This window comes from Aythya fuligula, chromosome 1 (genome assembly GCF_009819795.1).
Source record: "Aythya fuligula isolate bAytFul2 chromosome 1, bAytFul2.pri, whole genome shotgun sequence".
NCBI classification, from domain to species: Eukaryota; Metazoa; Chordata; class Aves; order Anseriformes; family Anatidae; genus Aythya; species Aythya fuligula.
Genome location: NC_045559.1, coordinates 182,743,961 through 182,764,927, shown reverse-complemented (window position 1 = coordinate 182,764,927; position 20,967 = coordinate 182,743,961). Strand labels below are relative to the sequence as shown.

The following is a 20,967-nucleotide window of genomic DNA, read 5'->3' as shown; positions in this document are numbered from 1 at the left end:
TCTGAGTGAAGAATTTTTTCCTAACGTCTAATCTAAATCTACCCTTTTTCAGTTTAATGTGGTTACTCCTTGTTCTATCACTCCACTCGAAAAGAGTACCTCCCCAGCTTCCCTGTAGGCCCTCTTTAGGTACTGGAAGGCTTAAAGGTTTCCCTGGAGCCTTCTCCTCTGCAGGTTGAACAACCCCAGCTCCCTCAGCCTGTCTTCATAGGAGAGGTACTCCAGCCCTCTGATCATCATTGTGGCCCTCCTCTGGACCTGCCTTAATAGGTCAATATCCTTCTTATGTTAGCAGTCCCAGAATAGAATGCAGGGCTCCATGTGGGGTCTAACGAGAGCAGAGTAGAGAGGGACAATCCTCTCCCTCGCCCTGCCGGCCACGTTGCTTTTGATGCAGCTCAGGACATGGGTGGCTTTCTGTGCTGCAAGCGCACAGTGCTGGCTCATGTTAAGTTTCTCATCAACACCCCCAAGTAATTCTCCTCAGGACTGCTCTCAATACATTCTCCACCCAGCATTTGTTTGTGCATAGGATTTTAGTCTTGTGCATTATTTTAGTCAGTTTTGCCCATGCTGTGTTAATTTATGATAAACAGCATATGAGGAAAATGAGATTAGTCTATACTGAACCTCTGCAATCTGATAGAGATACTGCTATTCTTTTGTTGCTTTTAGATCTATGTTCTCAAAAACAAAGAGTGGGATTCATCTTGCCTATGTTAGGTATCTGAAAGTTGTGTATCTAAATATAATTATAGAATAATAGTTGAATAGTTGAGGTTGGAAGAGACCTATGGAGGTCACCTGGTCCAATGCCCCCTGCTCAAATGGGGCCACAGGTTGACAAGGTCTGGGTTCAGATGGCTTTAGAGTATCTCCCAAATAAAATTTGTTCATCCTAGATTACCTGCATAGAAAGAAATGGAAAGAAAACAACAGTTCCATAGGGTGCATAGGTATACATTCAGGGTAGAAGCCAAAGCTAATCCTTGCTTAGTTGTATTAATTTTCTATAGATTGGAACTGAAGGAAGACTGAGCATTTGGATAGGTTTATCTATAAAAAAAAAAAAAAAAAGTTTGCATATTATTTCATATTGCTTCTTATTTGGAGTTTAATTTGAAAGCAATATACAACCTTCTTTTTAATGAACTATGAAATAGCCTTGTTTTAAAAATTACCACTGAAATTATGCACTTGAGTTCATTGAATGTCTTTAATTAAAAATATTACTGCAATTTTAATTATATACCTACCTGGAACAAACAGAAAAGATTGTCTTAAACTTATTCGAGAATTAATTTATTTTGTGTTTTTGTCTTCTGAATTAGGTAATATATTTCTAGTTATTGAAGTTTAATATTGGTACTTTCAGAATTAAACAATCCTACTAGGATTTTTTTTCCTTCAAAACTGAAAGGTATTTTTGCCATTAAAGGGCAAGCTTAGCTTATTTTTAAGCTGAGTTTTATATACTGTTCGGTCAGATTTTCAGAGTTTATGTTCTTAAAATTACACAAGTGGCTATTTGTTTGGGATTGGTGACATGGTGAGTTCAGCTGCTTTAAGATAGTCTTAGTCTTGACTTGTTTTTTTTTCAGATTTTTACTTACACCTTTTTTTTTTTCCTCCTAAAATGTGCCCACTAGTTGTGCCACTTAATTGGAATTCAGGGCATTAGATAGCATTTGGCACTTAGCCAGGTAGATAGGAATCAGGCTGAAGTTTTATCAGTGCTGCTGTTAAATCGCTCTTCATCTGAGTGCTTGTTCCTTTCCCAGTGCTGTTTCTCCCTACACCAGCAGCAGGTTTACATGGCCACATGATGAATTGTCCTGTGGTATAATTAGCACGTTTTCCATGGTTCGTTTGGTCCAGTGCAGTTCACTGATTCTTATTCTACAGATGACTGCACAGAGGTTTGGGTGGTATAGAGGGAAGGGCAGTAAAATCTTGAAAACATGCAAGGTCAAGCGTTGTGTTATATCAAGAGGTAATATAGCTAAGTTATTTTCAGTGTCTTTTTGCAGGTAAATTTCTCTTCCGACAAATGTGGGAAAGCTTCAGTTACTTTTTAGGTTTTCAGTTTCTGCAGATTCTCCACTACTTCACTTTGGGCCAGGCTACGCTTTCAGTTACTTTACAGCAAGGAATATTTCAAATATCTTTTGATTTTATTTTGTGAAAGTGTTGTATTCAGCACTGTTACAACATTGAAGGTCATATTTTATGCTAGTAGTGGGTATATTTTGTACAAGATATGTTTTGCATAGCATGATTATCAGTCTGCTGTGACATCAAACTGATCAAACTCACAGCTGATCATAACTGTGAGTTTCTTTGTCAAAAGTACCTCCCTCACCATAAAAAAATATTAGGTGTTGATCACAGTGCAGGTATGAAAGCCATTAAGCTATGTATTTCATGTTGTAATGTTGTTCTTGTTTTCTTTTGTAGCTGGTTGGTGGTGAATTTGATCTGGAGATGAACTTTATAATCCAAGATGCAGAGAGCATTACATGCATGTCAGAGCTTTTGGAGCACTGTGATGTAACATGCCAAGCTGAAATCTGGAGTATGTTCACAGCAATTCTACGTAAAAGTGTCCGTAATTTACAGACTAGCACGGAAGTTGGCTTAATTGAACAGGTACTGCTGAAGATGAGTACTGTGGACGACATGATTGCAGGTATAAATTACCAACTGATAAAATAATTCTTATATTGCTTAACTGTCAACTTATTCTGATTATGGAGGGTTTGGGGATAATTCGTTTTTCACTTAAAGTAATATTTTGCTTTTTCTGACTGCTATCAAGTCAGAATTTTTATCAGTTTTAGAAAAAATGAAGGAAAGAAAAGGCATTGTTATTTTAGAATATATGTAGATAACTGTCTAAACTAACTGTCAACCTGTTTAGGCTTGTTACCTTTCAAGGTAATATATTAGTTTTGAAATGCATTTATCATTTTGAATTAGTATTATGATGCTTGAAGTATTGTTATGACCTGCTTTAAATGTGAGCCACATCTGATAGCATATCAGAAATTATTCATATATATGAATACTGGATATATGGATTATATTAAACAGTTTATTTCTGTACATCATTTAATAATGTATAGCTGTGCTCCCTATAATGTCTCTGTTGTTTGTACTTGTGAATTTTAATGGCCTGAAATTTTTTACAGTAGAAAATGTAGCATTCTTTGCTCACTGAAAATATCTGATGTAGTTCTTGCATAGCTAAGGTTTCCACATTACTTTTGAAGGAGTTTGTCATTCCATACTACATCTGCTCAGTAATAGGGTAATCCTGAATGATTTGGCTAGAAAAGCAGGTTGGGTTGTCTAGTTTAAATATGACAGCCAAGAGCTACATGTGCTTACTTATCTACGCCTTATTTTTACTGGGGATAAACTTAAGCATTTTCTTTCAACTAAGTGTGAAGGTAATTCTTCATCTTTATATAGCTGGGGACTTCTAATATACTTAAATTGTGAGGCGCTTTTGAAAGATTGAAGAGGTTTTTCTTCCATAATTCTAACTCTTAAGACTTTAGGTAATGATCTGATTCCTGGCAGATATATAGACTTTGTGGAACAATAAACCAGTGAGGATTTCAGACCAGAAACAAGAAGAGGATAACAGCAGCATGAAATATGAATTATTCAAGAATGTTTTTATCTTTGGCTTTTTTCAGTATAAAGGTGTTAAGTATTAAGTATTTGTGTTAAGTATCGTGTTAAGTGTTAAATATTTGAAAAAGCTGTAAATTCTATATTTCAAGGTGTTAGTGAGCAACTCAGTCATTAAAAATGTATGTGCAAATGCTAAAACCAGAAGTGTAATGTTAAATATTCTACCATGAGATTCAGACTAGAGTATAACAGATCAATAGATTCACAAACTAACGATTTTCACCAAGTACATTTTGTTTCCAGGACTGGTAAATATGTCAGAATAGTAAGATAAGGGAAAGTAAGGGAACGATATTGTTTATTTCATGTTAAATATGACATTAGTTGATGAAAACAGACATTACTGTTTTGAAGTTTATCAGGATTTTACTCATAAAAACCAGGAATCATACTAATTAAAATTTATTCATTTTGAGGTACCCTAATGAATTGGGTTAATGTGTCAAGGACTTGGTAGCAGGGAGGCTGCAGGGGTGGCCTCTGTGAGAAGAGATGGATATGGTCATCCAATAACTAGTCAATAATAACTAGTAGGCACTTGATGAAGAAATCAGTAACTATTTTTGCATTATCTTTGTTTCTTAATCTGATATGTACATGCTGAAGTCATGACTAACTGTAGATGATTGTAGAACTGTTTTGCCCCAAGTGTTTCAATGAACTTTCCAAAACCTAAGGATAAAATAAGAAATTTTGTGGCAAAATGGTTTTGAATGTTCAGAGAGGCTGTTTTGAACAAGAGCTGTGTTAGTGCTTCTTCCTAAGAGGTTAATACCAAAAATCCTAATGTTTGCAACTGACTTATCATCTGCAAAAGAGAGAGGCTTCCTGATTTTGGTTTTTTATATGTTTTGAGGGATTGTTTGTTTGATTTCAGGTCATCTCACCTGTTTCCTCCTGAAATGTTGTGATTAAACCTAAATAAGGTTTAAACAGAAGAGACAAGTATAACCTCTATTATGTCATAACAGCAGTGTTTTAGGACCAGTCTAAACCCGAAGCTAATTTCCTCTGTTTTATGAAAGTAAGAGAACAGCAAACAAAAATGTACTCAATCTTTTTCAGTGAGAAAAACTTGTCTGTCTGTTCAGATGAAAACTATCAGATTATGAAGCGTCTCAGCACTTTAGATATCCCTCTTCTTGAGATTTTTCAGATTGTGTGGTCAAGAATAAAAGTTTAATCATCTTGACTCTTGATTGAAATCCAAATGAAATTATTGCCACATATATTCCAATTTGTTTTCCAGAAGCGTTATCCACCACAAGTCATCTGGGCACTGTGATAATCTGTTATACTAAGAGAGGAGATGATCAGGCTATTTATCAATGGTTAAGGCAAAAAGATTACTGAAATATTCACATAGGTGATTGGCAAACGTTTTTATTAACAGCTGCACAAGATTTTCCATGAGGGATTCAGTTTTTACAGATCCCTCATTTATTTCTCTTTGATGCGTAGTGATGCAGATCTGCTCAGTGAGATTCCTTGAGATAACACATCTCTAGTAACTTCAGAGCAGTCTGAATGGTGAACGTAACCCTAACCTATACTGAATGGATGTGTCTCCCTTGAGCCCCATTTTATTTGCTGTACTTTTGTTGTGGTGCTGTAGGTAATTGTTCTGAAATTTCTGGAATCAAATTCTTAAGTATTGAAACAGTTCCTAATTTCTAAGCAAAAATGTTACTTTTGGACTGTTCTGCCATTAACAGACTGTTAACAAGCATTTCTCTTCCAACTGGATCCATAATAAAAGCATCAAAATTCTCACATTCTCTGTTGCCAGCCCATAAAAATCGATCTACTTCACAAACAGAGTTAAAATTCATAATTTCATGGCTGGCTGTTTAAGGAGGCATTTAAGGAGGCATGAGGTAGTTTTTCTGAAGTTGTGTTTCCAAAACAGTTTAATATGTCTTCTAAAGTTAATGCCATACTATTCACTTTGATATATGCTTAGTTTACTTGAGAGACAGGCAGGCTCTTTTACCATTGTATTTTCATATGAAACGACTGAATTAAGCATTTCTTCAAGCTTTCTGGTGAATTTATAGAGCATGTATAAACTGCTTAGCATGAAAGTATTCAGAAAGTGCCATTAACAGAAATCTGTTCCATTCAGTACATATCTGAAATGCTTTAAAAATGAGAAACGGTGCCTGCTTTCTCCTTCTGGCCTTTCTCATTTCTGAAATGAGATCATAGATACCAGTTATATATGTGATCATATTTAATATTACAGAAAATGAAGAAAACATTAAAAACAACAACAACAAACAGTTATAATATGTTTGCAGCCCTTGCTCCTTTATAGATGAGTGGACAATTATGATTATAAACCAGAGGTAGACTGACTCTTATATTAGATTCTAATACATACGAATAAAGCTATGTATTATTAGAGTACTTTTTTTGTTCTTCTTGTTATATTGAAACAAGAAATAATTTTTTGTTTGTTTGTTTGTTTGTTTTTTATGTGTTAAAAGTAGTATTTTTAAGTTGCATAATTACATTGACTTTCAAGGATGTTCCTTTCTTTATCTTCGCTTGTTCCCCATCGGACTTCAATCTTTGCGATCTTTGTTTAACCCAGGGATACAATGATAGGGAATTTATATTTCTTTTTCTCTATCAACTTTTTATTCATTGCTTATAGACATGTATTTGATGTTTACATGAAGTAGCTTGATTTAAAACACAACCTAAGGCTACAAAATAAAAATCGGGAAATTCTCAGCTGAAGGTTGGTATTCATTCATGCTGATTTCTCTTTTTGAGTTTTCAGTGTATTATTGTTCTCAGTTTCTGATCATGTGCAATAGGTGTAATCACTGCCAGTTTCACATTGCATGCTAGAGACTGGACAGTGAAAGGGACAAATGTTTGTAGGTACTAGAGGATGAGCTGGATCATAGAATTCACCATCATATAATATACAAGAGTTTTTGTATTCACTTTATTTTGCTTTCCTGTAAGAAATTCTGTTACAAATACAATCTGCTACTAATTTTAAAAGGAGTATTTATTAAACTCTCAAGTAAACTATTTAGAGAAAGGAAAAAATATGGTTATACATCAGCATTAGGGACGTAATTAGATCTTTTGGTGAAAATGACTGCAAGTCACAATGTTTTATTTTGCTTTTCCTGACATGCAGTTTCACACATGGAACAGCTTAGTATGTCTCCTGCAAATTAGATGTTATTTCAGTCTTTACACATGCCTGTTGAGTAGGACCAGAGGCTGCTTTCATAGTGGCACAAGTAAATAGATATTGGTGGTTTTACACAAAAATGCATATGTAGGTATTTGCAGATAAAATTTCTTAAAAACAAAATATCTAAAGGATGAATATTTTTAACACTACTTTTTGTCATCACCTTCAAGAGTCATCCTTTCACTGGTGAACAAAGAGAACATGAAGACCTGCAAAGAATATACTAGCTTAATAATGTCTTCTGAAAGGCTTATGGGGAGGATTTTCTGATTGTTGAGTGGTGAAGAAATTCAAAATGATTGTTAATGCTGATTCTGTTAAGTTGTGTTTTTTTTTGTTTTGAAAAATCTGTACTCCGCAGTTTGATCTCTGAATTAAATTTCTTATGCAACATCTGCTAAGATGTGCAGCTTGTTTTTCCTTCTGCTAAAGGCAGTAGTAATCATTAGTAGTGCTGTTTATTCCAGAAGAAAATGCAGAGTGTAAAGCAAGGTCCAGCATCCCCTAAACTAACAGATTCTTAAAATGAAATTCTATATTTTATAATAAAATCTAGCAGTAATTTTAAACCCAATGTTCTCTGATAGGCAAGCTACATAATGCTATTACTTTAAAATTATATGGATTTTGCAATGTTTAAATGAAATCAGTATTACATAAAATTTAAAATTTTTGATGAATTCTTTATACTGTGGTCTTTTTTTTTTTTCTCACTAAGATTGTTTTGCTTGGTTAGTTGTGGGGTTTTTTTGTTTGTTTTTTTTGATAAAAGTTGGAAGTATCACTAGCAAAGCCATGGGAACCATGCAAGTTCTCAGTATAAAGTACTTAAGTTAAAGAATGATGTCAAGCAACTTTTAGTTCTGAAATGTCTGAAAAATACTATCTACAGAGGAATGAAGAAATCCTTATCCCATATTATGTAAGAGAAAGAAGCAAACAATAAGTTCATAATGAATATTATAAAAGAGAAAGAATTAATTCTTCATAAATTTAATAGATACTTTGTTCAAAGTGTGATATAACATCTAAAACTGCAAATGTGCATTTATTTTTAAAACTGTTAAAACAATGAGAATATGAAATCCTTTGTAAAATATTTAAGGCCACAAAGTTTGACTTTTAGAATTTGTGAATACACTTATGTTTAAAGGTATTAATGCTTGCAGCTTTTTTCTTTTCTTTTTTTTTTTTTTTTTTTTTTTTTTGTCAAAACAATGAAATTCAGAGTTCAGAATAACTTTATTTTCCTTTGAAGATCTTCTAGTTGATATGTTGGGGGTTCTTGCCAGCTACAGCATCACTGTCAAAGAGTTGAAGCTTTTGTTCAGCATGCTTCGAGGCGAAAATGGAATCTGGGTAAGCTGTGATCAGATAAAGCATTAAGTGTCATTCCATTAGAGCCTGAAGTTAACATAAATTGTCTTCTGGGACATATAAGCTTGAATATTTTTTTTTTATGTTGATTGAACATATGTTTATGAAGTAGTTTAGCTAACTACTATAGAGTTAATTTGCTGTGTTGTTTGAAAACCGTCCAGTTACCATTATAGCTTAGAGAGTACAAAAATATTGACTTCTCTGCAATTTTCTTGTTTTCACAGCCAAGACATGCGGTTAAGCTATTATCAGTCCTTAATCAGATGCCACAGAGACATGGGCCTGATACCTTTTTCAACTTCCCAGGCTGTAGTGCTGCAGTAAGTTTTCAACTAAAATAGTACGATTTGAGGAACAAATAGATTGCTCCTTATTTGCGTTTCTTTTAGTTTGAATTTGGAAATTCTTGCAAGGGAAACACAAGGGGAATTACAGTCCTGAGTATCACAGACCTTGCCTTCCATAGGTTTGCAAGGTAGTTGTAGTGTTGAGAAGTTAAACTTGAGAGGACAAGAATGTCAAATAGAAGTTTTTGACTGCAGAAATTACTATTACAGTGAAAACTTAAAATTCCAAAGAATAACCCTATTTGATTTGAATAATATAATTGATAATATATTACATAAAGCTTGAAGAAAATGTAGTGATATGCTTATGCATATCATCGCAGTGACATTTTAAAGTGACAATTTAGTCAGAAAAGCCTTTTTTTTTTTTTTTTTTCTCTACTTGTCTGAACTCCTCCAGCTGATTCTTTTCCCTCAAGGCAGTGAGTTAAATGTAGTCTACTTCTGGCTTTACTTTTTGAGATAAATCATTACAACAAAACTCTTAAAAAGGAAAATCTAATGGATTTTCTCTCTTTAGTGCATGAAAATGTGCACATAAATCCAGTTTCAGAAAACCTGCACATAAATCCAAATATTGTGTACAGATCTAATAATATGTTTATTAAGGCAGTAAATACAAACGTTAAAAAAGAGATAAATACAAATTTGAGTATGTTTTGGTATGGAATGGTATAAGCTCATGGTAGAACTTGGAAACGTTTCATAGAATCATAGAACAGCTTGGGTTGGAAGGGACATTAAAGATCATCTAGTTCCAACCCCCCTGCCATGGTCAGGGATGCCACCCACTAGATCAGGTTGCCCAGGGCCTTGTGCAACCTGGACTTGAACACCTCCAGGGATGGGGCATCCACAGCTTCTCTGGGCAACCCATCCCAGTGCCTCACACTCTGAGTGAAGAATTTCCTCCTTCCTCCTAACCATCTACATCTCCCCTCTTTTAGTTTAAAACTATTTGCCCTTGTCATGTCATTATCTTACTGAGCAAAAAGTTGTTCTCCCATCTTTTGCATAAGACTCCTTAAAGTACTGAAAAGCTACAAAGAGGTCTCCCCAGAGCCTTCTCTTCTTCACCCTGAACAACCCAAGCTCTCTCAGCCTTTTTTCATAGGAGAGGTGCTCCAGGCCTCTGATCAACTTCGTAACCCTCCTCTGGACCCGCTATAACAGATGAACATCATTTTTGTGCTAGGGGCCCCAGATCTGGACACAGCACTACAGATTGGGCCTCACAAGGGCAGAGTAAAGTGGCGCAATCCCCTCCCTTGACCTGCTGCCCACTCTTCTGTTGATGCAGCCCAGGATACAGTTGGCCTCCTGGGCTGCAAGCGTGCACTGCTGCCTCATGTCAATCTTTTTGTCCACCAGAACCCCCAAGTCCTTCTCCATAGGGCTGCTCTCAATGAGTTCACGCAGTCTATACTTCTGTCTGGGATTGCCCCAACCCAGGTGCAACATCTAGCAATAGCTCTGATAGTTTTCTTCATGCTTAAACCACCATCTCTTCTCTGTCAATACAGCTGTTGGTATGGCAGATTTCATCGGGGAAATAAACCGCCTGAAAATAGCTGTTTTTCACCTGGGGTATTTTTTGTCTATATTACTTCCCTCATCTTGTTTTATATTTAGCTGCTCAGACAGAATTACATAGGGTGGATTGAGTGAAGAATTAATAGCTGAGTTCTGAAAGAGAGAATTTCATTTGGTACTGCAATGTTAAAACCACGGTTAACCTCTCCTGCTCCAAAAGTAAAGCTGTTGTAAAATATGAATTTCTATTATGACATACACTGCTGTGACATTTCTGGGCTTCGGTGGCAAATCCTGATTAAATGTCTATCTTAAATTCCATTTTCTGTTAGATGTATGTATACAAAAAAAAATCTTTTCAGGGCAAGAATTTCAAATATTCATCCCCATCTAAGGAGGTGCAGCAATTTTCATCAGTTATTGGAAATCATATTGAAAATTCAGTTTTCAGTACTGACAATTGTACAGTGGCGTAAAGTTTCTTGATTGAAACGCATAGTAGTCATTCGTCTTTTCTTGATCTGGATCTCTTTTCATATACCGCTCATCACTGACTGCACCTGTAAATCAAGAATTACAAGTTTCAAATTTATGTTTCTTGAGCAGTCCGTGTTGTATTATACCATGAAATTCTAGAGAGGAGTCATTCTCTGAAGTGGTCTGGAGGAAATGATTTATAAAATGATCCCAGCAACAAACATTTTGTTAGAGAAAAGGACTTAGTTTACAAGCATTGAATTGAGATTTTCAGTTGTGATGGGCATTGGTGCCATCAGTATCAACACAGAGAAATAGCATCATGTTTACCAGGCATGATAAATATCTTTAAAGTTGGGTGCATTCTCCACATGTAACCAAAACTTCAGTGGTAATATGAAAGGGCTTAGAAGTCTGCTGCACCAATAATGAACTGCTGGTGAGAGCTGTTTTAGTATTACAACTGAAGGTCTCCTCCCAGAACCGTGTTACATCACCAGTCTATTCCAGTAGCAAAACATTAGCCACTCCATTAGGAGGACACCCTATGATGGTGGTACCATTCCCAGGTATTATTCCTGTTTGTCATCAAACACCTTTTCCCCTGTTTCATGCAGGGAATTCTCTCACAGGAGGCAGGAGTTCTACGCCAGAGCATTTCCTTGAAATGTTTTGTATTGAGCAAACAGTAGCAGGCTAGTAGCATAATTTATGTTATTTATTTTATCTAGTCAAATGCTAGCATAAGCTGAGAATATTGCTGTATCAAATTTAAAAAAATTACTTTGAGTTCCCTATTCTTAATTACCCATTTATCTGTTCTTAAAACTCCTTCAGCAATTGTCTTGCACTTTTCTGATGTATTTTACTACAGAAAATACAGTGTAGAATCTTAGTGTGAGTCCTAGAATCTTTTGTCTCTATTGTCAATAGATTTGTGCCCATTCTCATTTTAAAGAGTAAAGGAATTTGTTGCTGGTAGTAGTATTTTGCATGGAATCAGCATAGATACCGTGCTGATACAGATACTAATGATCCTGTATTATATATATATAATAATACTAAATATTATTATATGTTATAATATATATTATATATGTATATTATGTATTATATATATATTATTATATACAAGTATTTCTAACTGTGATTGAAGGACTAGAAAGTATCGAACAGAATCACAGAATGGTTGAGGTTGGACCTCTGCAGGTCATCTGGTCTAACCGAGTATCTTAACTTAAAAATTGAATATGACTTTACTTTGTGTATAGTTATCATACTCAGTGAAAAATATTTTTCTTTTACTGGTATCATAGAAAAAATATTTTAAATGATCTCAGAAGTTCATCTTGTCCAATTTCCTCCTTAAAGAAAGTCTTCCTTCAAAGGTAAATGTTTCAGGGCAGTGCTCAGGTATAAAGAAAAAAGTTTGTGGAAATCTCTTTGTCAGTCCTTCAGCCCAGAGAAATAAAGCTTGGAAAAAAAAACAAACAAACAAAACAAAACAAAACAAAACAAAAGACTTCTTCCAGGTCATGCTTTATTATTAATTTATTTAACTATGGAGGTAAGATTTTGTTTCTTTCTAAGTGTTTGTAGGAAAAGAAAAGTCATAGTGCTCTAAGATTTCAGAGAACAACCTTTTTTTATACTATAGTTTTAAAAGTGAATCTCTGTTTTACTGCATTTTGAGATTAAGTTGATCTTACCGTTTAGGTTTCTAGATGACATTAATACTTACCAAATGCCAAATTTATATTTTAATTTATGCATGTCATTTTCCTCTTTTTTTCCTCTTAATATTGCCCATTCACAAATGTAACTTCATGTCCTCTATCAGTAAATTTGAATAGTTAAAAATTATAGTATTTTAAAATGAATGGAAACTAATGCATTTATTCAAAAACACTATTTAAAGTTTTTAAATCATCTTTGGTATTTGAGTGTTAGAGAAAATCTGCAGATTTATGGTAGAAATCCAGAAAGACATTATCTTTAACAGTACTTTTCAAAAACATTTTTTTGACTTACTGTTTCCTTAATCTTTTTCCTTTTTTTCTTTTTTAGGCAATTGCATTGCCTCCTATTGCTAAGTGGCCTTATCAAAATGGGTTTACTCTTAACACCTGGTTTCGTATGGACCCACTAAACAATATCAACGTGGATAAGGATAAACCCTATCTCTACTGGTAAGTAGCTTATAACCTTTTAGTTATAGCTTCTTTTGGCTTTGTAATAACCATTTATTTTTTAAATTTGTCTTTAGTTTCTTACATGCTTTTTTCCCTCCAAAATATCTGCAGATTGTATACTTCATATTTTCTGTGTCAGAGGAGGCTTAGTTCTCATTCCATTTTAAAATATATTGATTTAGACTTCTTATCCACAACTGTAGCCTGTATTCACTTTTCTGCTGAGAAGTGACATATAGAATATATGTCATATTGTCATATATATGAATATATGTCATATTAGAATAATTGCCACGCGTACTCTAATTGCCACAAAATCCCTCTTTAATAAACATTTTTCTTTGATTATAGTGTTTTGTGTTGTGTTTTTTGTTTTGTTTTGTTTTGTGTTGTTTTTTAAACATAGCAGTAAATGAACCCTGCTAAGCTGCACTTTGAGTTCTCAAAGAACATCTGAATTTCTTTCTTCCATAGAGTGTTCTGGGTTGGCTTCACCTTAAAATTACACTCTAAATAGTATTTTTATGAATATACTTCTTATTAGCTACAACCACAAGGTTTCCAATGTTTTCTTTTGAAAATGTCCATAGGTGGTATGACAACTATGATAAGTAACTTAATATAATCTCTATTTGTTACATTTATTAGAATAAAAAGTCTAACAGGGTAAGGAAACCTTTTTTTATTTTAGTTTAGTTTATTTTTCCCCATGAGTGATGTGTAGGTTTTCTTGTTTTGAGTCAAATAACCCAGAACATATCAAAATATAGTCTATATATAGTCTATAACATATCAAAATATAGTCTATATTTTCTTATCGCAGTTGGGAAGCTTGAGGAGAAAGTATAGCCACAATATGTGGAGAACTCTCTTATTGTAGCACTTAAAAGATAACATCTTTAATAAACATACATATTTTGCTACATGTTCACACTTTTTAAATAACCTTTGGGCATATCTGTGCTAAATGAATGAGTTATCTCTGTGTCACGTGTGTATGCACACACACACTCTAATTGTAGTTCGGTGTCTCACTTTCTTTTGTTACCTCTTATTATGGGGTATACGTAAAATGAGATTATCAAGCATAGGACATGAAACTTCTATGACTAACAAGTTGAAACTTTGCAAGTGCTTCATATGAGACACTGAAAAGAATCAGTCTTACATAAATCACATACCAAAACTGAGACTGAATGTAATATGGCTGTATGTAATAAGAGAACCTGAATCTGCTAGCCTCAGGAGGAAATTAGGGAACAATGCAAATACTTGTTGTTTTCATATAGTATCTTAAATTGAGTCATAATTAATAATTAAGAAAAGGAAAAGTATTCAAATTAAATTACCATCTAAGCTTCTGTAGGTAGATTTTACATTTTGCCATGAGAGGTTGAGTAATGGAGAGGCAATAAAAACAAGAAACTAAAGCAATGATTTCTTCTGTTTTGAATATGCTTTTTGATCGTGTAACATCTTCTTCTGTTTAACTAGGTGTAACATGTATCGTACAAATTAACTCTTCATAGTTTCTTCTTTAAAGTCATCTTTTAAAGAATCTTGACTTTTTAAAAGCAAACAAACAAACAAAAAAAAAACAACAAACAAACCAAAACAACAACAACAAAAACAGTAATGTACTTGCATGAAAAACTTTAAAGACTGATTTTGAAACAGAGGTGCTGAAAACAGGGTCACAGGGTCAGCTACAGTAGGTTCCTCAGGACCTTGTCCAGTCAGATTTTGAGTCTGTTCGTGAATGGAGACATCATAACCTCTCCAGGCAACCCATTCCAGTGTTTGACCTCAAAATAGATTTTTTTTTTTTTTTACTTTAATTTAAATGGAATTTCCTGTATTTCAATTTGTGCCTGTTGCCTCACATACTGTCACTGGATACCATTAAGAAGTCATCTCTAGCTCTGTCATCTTTAGTCTCCACCCTTCGGGTATTACATGTGGATAAGATCCTCCTGCCCCCTTTGACTTCTCTTCTCCAAGGTTTAATAGTCATTTCTCCAAGACTTAATAGTCCTTTGATCCTCTCCTCAAGTTAGAGACTGATTATTCAGTCATCTTGGTGGTCCTTTGCTGGACTTTCTCTGGTATGTCCACATCTTTCTTGTACTGGGGAGCACAGAACTGGACACAGTACTCCAGGTGTGGCCTCAGCAGTGTTGAGGAGAGGAGAAGGACCACCTTCCTTGACCTGTTGTCCATGCTCTTCCTAATGTGGTCTGGCATGCCATTTGCCTTCTTTACACAAGGGTGCCATATGGGCTTGTGATCAGCTTACAGTCCACCTGGACCACCAGGCCCCTTTCTACAAAGCTAATTTCTGCTTGGTCCCCAATATCTATTGCTGCTTGAGGTGTTTTCTCCCCGGGAATAGGACTTTGGACATTCCTTTGTTGATCTTTATGAGATATTTAGCCCATTATTCGAGCCTGACAAGGTCCCTCTGAATGGCTGTACACTTTCATGGTATATCAACCACTCTTCCCATTTTTGTATCATCTCTACACTTGGTGAGGATGCACTCTACCCCACCATTCAGGTTAATGAAGATGAACAAGATTGGACCCAGCATTGACCCCTGGGGTACTCTGATAGCAACTGTCCTCCAACTGGACTCAATACCACTGACAATATCACTTTTAGCCCAGCATTTCAGCCACTTTTCAGACTGCCTCGGTCTACTTACATAGATCATTTTTCATCTGATACATTCACTATGATAGAATGTTGAAAAATCTTTGCAAAAAATCAGGATAAACAATATCCACAGCTTCATCCACCAAGCCAGTCATCTCATCATATTAAGTTATCTGTTTGCTCAAGGATGGTTTCCAATTTGTAAATCCATGCTGACTACTTCAAGTCACCCTAGGTATGATCCATGTGCTAAGTGAGTACAGAAAGAATTGTCCAGAGACCCTTCTGGTGGGAGAGAGCTGTTATATGGACTTGTCTATAATGTGAAACCTTATGCTTAGAAATGGAGAAGGGAGGTAAAGGAGTCCTTTCACATTTCCCAGATGTGAGGGAAAACTATTGTTTTGTAATTAGATGAACACTAGATGCTGCTTCAAGAACTGAGAGCCAATTTGTTATATACATATACATGTAGTTGTTTCCTAGAATGGTGTTGAGCAGCTGCTAAGTGAGAGTTTTAATACTTGTGTATTAAAGCAGTTACTGTAACTTACCAATTACAAAATGAATGATAACAATACTGAAAGGAAATTCTTTGACATTTGTATGGGTGCTAAATAGAAATAAAAAAACAGACTTCGTTAAAGAGCAGTCAGGTTCAAATGGTAAGGTGAACAGAATTCAATAGCACGAATTTTTAATACAAGCAATTCGAGGTCATATACATGTACCTAGCAGTGAATAATGGGTGCCATGCTTACAGAATCAGTTGTTATGTATTAGAAAGTTGAAATTACAGAAGGATCTTCGGAGTTATTGTAGGTAACCAACTGACCATAAACTGCCTTTTCACTGTTCTGACTGTAAGAACTAATGTAATATTTTCAAGGAACAAACAGAGAAAAGAGTGAAGGTGATATGGTTGCTTCCTGAAATCTTGGCAAAAGCATTGCTGGAATGCCATTTATAGTTGAAAATTGCTGCTTCTTTTAGGAGACCATGTTAAAATTGGGTAGAATTCAAAGAACACTTGGGAGTGAACTGTGCTCTGGAATACACGTTTGATAATGAAACTTTCAAAGAAAAAAAAATGGGGGGGGGGGGGGAGGGATAGGGGGAGGAGGAGGAAGAGAGGAAGAGGAATGTAATTAAGGATGATCTTGACTTCTGTTTTCAGAATGTAAGCAAAAATCTCATGATTATGGATTGTTAAATTTGAGATCTGGTGGGTAAAAAAAAAATCAAATTTTTAGACACAGTCCTATGGTCACTATAACTATTACAATTATAATAATACACAGTATAATATTAATCAGGATTCAATAAATCATTGGAATTGTTCCCTTAAAAGTGGGATATAAACTGTGAAAATTTAGGGCTATCTTCAAGCACCCAGTTGGGAAGTCTCAACACTCTAAGTCTCTATATTTACTTCTGCTAAAAACAGAGATAGGGCGACATCGCATCCAAGTAATTTCAGGAGTTAGACAGACTCAACACAGATATTAAGATATTTTTTTTTTTTCCATTTTTTATTCTATTTTGAGATGCTCTATTTCAATTTGTGTATTATGGTCTGTAAAGAAATTAGAGGGTGAAACTTAGGCTAGATTGTCATAAATTTAGAGTTTTGTCCTTAAAAAAAATCCAAGTGCTTTCACAACCATGTAATGGAAGAAAGACTAAAGTTTCTGAAACAATTTTCTAAATTCCGTTTTTAAAGATATAGGGACAATAAGTATCAAAGAAAGCCTTCCAGACTTTTCATTCCATCCCTGGTGCTAATAATAATAGAGATAATGCTAAACAGTTGCAAAAGCATATAGTGGAACTCCAGAATTAGTAGAAAAAGAAGTCATTTTTTCCTTCAGGCAAGAATTAATTAGGATACTGAGACTGAGAACATATTATCTTAAATGCTCCTATTTTAAATTGCTTATAAAATCATAAGCTAAAGAAACTGGACTCATTAAACAGTTTCACCAGTGGATGGAAGATTGCTTACCTGCTATTGAAGTGTAACAGCATCCAGTAGCTGCTTTGAGAAAAGAGATGAAATGAAGCTGATAACTGTTTTTATGAACTATCTGTAGTAAAATCTTATACCAGCAGCTATGGGAAGTAGTGTAATGCTCATTAAACCACGTGGGGGTTGACAGTATTGTTCTTGTCTCCTCTGTGCATTTTCTTTTTGTATGTGGCAAGTTCTACATGTGTAATAAGGCAATTTACGTGTACTATCCTAGAGAAGAGTCCTACCCTACTTTACTTTTGGCAAGAAAGAAAATGTGAAAATTAACATAATCTTTATATTATAATATTGAGGTAAACAGAGAACATATTTGTGTTCTCAGTTTCTCAACTATGGTTATATGAGAATGCTAATTAATGGGGGGGAGGAGGGAGTGAAATCTTGATTGGTATTGGCAAGCCTTCATGTTTAGAAAATCATTCTATTCCAAGATGGAGAGAGCTGTCCTGCTCAGAAATGAGATATTACTTCATTATTTCAGTGCTTTCTTGTCTTCAAATGCTGAGCTTCAGGAAGTTACACAACCAAGGACATTTCAGTATTTAAAATTTCAGGAACAGTCCAGTTTGACCACAGTGGTGACAAAATCAATCCAATAACTGGGGGGTAAAAGGGAAAAAGTTAAGAGGTGTAGACATTTCTTCAAAACCCACCACACCTTTTTCTTTTTTTTTTTCTTTTTTTTTTTTTTCAGGGTGTTGTCAATGTGTAACAAAATATTTATTAGTTTCTGTTAAAAGTTGTAGTATGCATTTTACAAAATGTTAATAATGTTTTATGAGATAAAAAATGATGGCATTTTATCAGATAAAAACATAATGGCATTTACACTTATTGGCTGTTTGCAACTTAAAAAAAACCAACACATTTTATTTGACATTTTTAATCAAATAATACTACACCATATGTCAGAATGTAATGAATCTGTGCATTATTTTTTTTCACTATCCTTGAAAATCTGATTCTGTTAGCCAAAACTATTTTAGCTTATAGAGATAACATATGTTGCTGAGAAACAAATTTGGCATTGTGAGAGATGCAGCTATCCTGTGAAAAGTTCTTTGAATGCCACGAAGCCCAAAGGAGGTAAATCAAAATCTCAAACTAGCCCACAACATATCCAATTGTTTGTATTGTCAAGGCTGCATTTTTACATGTTTAACCTTTATTTTATTGTATAGAATTAGTACTGTGGTATTGTACGTTATTTGTTTAGATGGGTAATGCAGGTTATATCTATATATGGGTAGTATTCTCCCCTGAGACTGTTCACTGATGCTTTTTGTTGTGGGATATGCCTGCCTCTGGGGTCATTGTGAAAGCTAAATCATTGAAGTAGATCTGTGTTGAAACTAATTCTCAATAGACAAAGGAGAATGGCAGTGCTATAAATTGTCTTCACTTTTGAGGTTGGTTGTGATGGGCAGCACATTTTTTTTTTTTCCTGTTCATTTTTAGATTATGTCTTAGGTTTATTTAGGCTTATTAAAATAGTGTCTTGTTTTTGCATGGAGGGTTGTGTCAAAACCTATACAAGGACTGTGGCAGAGGAGTGTGCTCCTTCCAGAGTGGCAGCTGGAGGGCAGCAAGAGTTCTGTACCACATGCAGAGGCAGACAGAAGAATGAAGAAAAAAAAAAACACAAAACAAAACAAAACACAGTCTGAATTTGGGAAAATAAAGCTTCAGTAGCACCTTAATATTCTGCTAAAGGGAAAGAACAAACCAAAACAAGGCTCCAGGCCAGCAGAACCACACTGATGACCAGATATCACAGAATCATGGACTGGCCTGGTTTGGAAGGGACCTTAAAGATCATCTAATTCCAACCCCTTGGCCATAGTCACCCACTAGATCAGGTTGTCAAGGGCCTTATCCCCCGTCCAGCCTGACCTTGAACACCACCGGGATTGGGGCATCCACAAGTTCTCTGGGCAACCTGTTCCAGGGCCTCACCACCCTCAGAGTGAAGAATTTTCTCTTAACCTCTAATCTACATCTCCCCTCTTTTAGCGTAAAAACATTCACCCTTTTTCTATCATTATCTGCACAAGTAAAAAGTCACTGCATTTTTTTATAAGCTGCCTTTAAGTATTAAAAGTCCTCAATGAGGTCTCCCTGCGGGCCTCCTTCTTCAGGCTGAACATCGCCAGATCCTCAGCCTCTCTTAATCATTACTCCAAATGGGGCCTGACGAGGGCAGAGTAGAGGGAGACAATCAGTTCCCTAGACCTGTTGGCCATGCCTCTGTTGATGCAGCACAGGATGCAAGTCTACAATTTGGAGACCACTATGTCATGTGGGACCGTGTCAAAGGCCTTTCAAAAGTACAGGTAGATGACATCAGTCAGTCTTCCCTTGTTTACTGATACAGTTACTCCATCATAGAAGGCCACCAGATTGGTCAGGCATGATTTGCCATTGGTGAAGTCATGCTGGCTGTCCTGGATCACCTCCTTATCTTGCACATGCCTTGACATTGCTTCCAGGAGGATCTGTTCCATGATCTTCCCAGGCAGAGAGGTAAGGCTCACTGGTATGTAGTTCCCTGGGTCCTCCTTTCTACCCTTTTTAAAAATGGGAGTGATGTTTCCTTTTTTCCAGTCACTGGGGATTTCGCCTGACTGCCAGGACTTTTCAGATATGATGGAGAGAGGCTTGGGAATTCCATCAGCCAGTTCCCTTAGTTCCTCTGGGATGCATGGAATCAGGCCCCATAGACTTGTACCTGTTCTGTTTCATCAGGTGTTTGTGAACGTGCTCTTTACTTATAGCAGGGGGCAGTGTTTGCTCACCCAATCCCCAGCTAGAGGTTCATGGACTCAAGAAATGTGGGAAGGCAAACTGGCAGTGAAGATTGAGCAAAGAACTTGTTAGGTACCTCTGCTTTCTCCGTATCTGTTGCTACCAGTTCTCCCTTCTCATCAGAAATATTACACTCATCTTGGCCTTTCTTTTCTAGCCAATGTAAGTATCGCACCCCTTCTCGTTATTCTTTGCATCCCTTGCCAAGCTCAGTTTCATTTGTGCCTTGGCTTTCCTGATCCCATCTCTGCACATCTGGATGGCATCCATGTACTGTTCACAGGCCACATATCCCTGCTGCTGCTGCCTATTTGCTTCCAACACCTCAGTTTGACCAGCAGGTCCTTGCTCAGCCATGCTGGTGTCTTACCTTCTCTGTTTGATTTCCTAAACACGGGGATGGAGGGCTCTTGTGCTCTAAGAAAAACGTCCTTAAAGAGTTGCCAGATCTGTACAGCTCCTTTTGACCCTAACTTCCAGGGAATCTTGTTCACTAGGTCTTTAAATAGCTCAAAGGTTGGTCTTTGGAAGTTCAGGGTCCTGACTTTGCCCTTTGCCAGGCCCATGCTCCTCGAGATCATAGACTAAAACAGGGTTTGCTCACTGCAGCCCAGACTGCCTCTG

At 35.8% G+C, this 20,967-nt stretch overlaps 1 protein-coding gene and 1 long non-coding RNA gene across 3 annotated transcripts in view; one reads left to right on the top strand and one right to left on the bottom strand.

Moving 5' to 3' along the window:
• NBEA (neurobeachin) overlaps positions 1–20,967 on the top strand; it is a 514,417-nt gene that overhangs the window by 86,872 nt on the left and 406,578 nt on the right. For both annotated transcript variants that reach the window (XM_032190243.1, XM_032190252.1), the window contains exons 2-5: positions 2,458–2,689; positions 8,181–8,281; positions 8,527–8,622; positions 12,727–12,848. In XM_032190243.1, the coding sequence (XP_032046134.1) occupies positions 2,458–2,689; positions 8,181–8,281; positions 8,527–8,622; positions 12,727–12,848 (551 nt within the window). The remainder of the gene's footprint in view (positions 1–2,457; positions 2,690–8,180; positions 8,282–8,526; positions 8,623–12,726; positions 12,849–20,967) is intronic.
• Positions 10,068–20,967, bottom strand: part of LOC116490770 — a 153,064-nt gene continuing 142,164 nt past the window's right edge. Inside the window, exon 6 of the long non-coding RNA XR_004253411.1 lies at positions 10,068–10,742. This is a non-coding gene — a long non-coding RNA (uncharacterized LOC116490770). The remainder of the gene's footprint in view (positions 10,743–20,967) is intronic.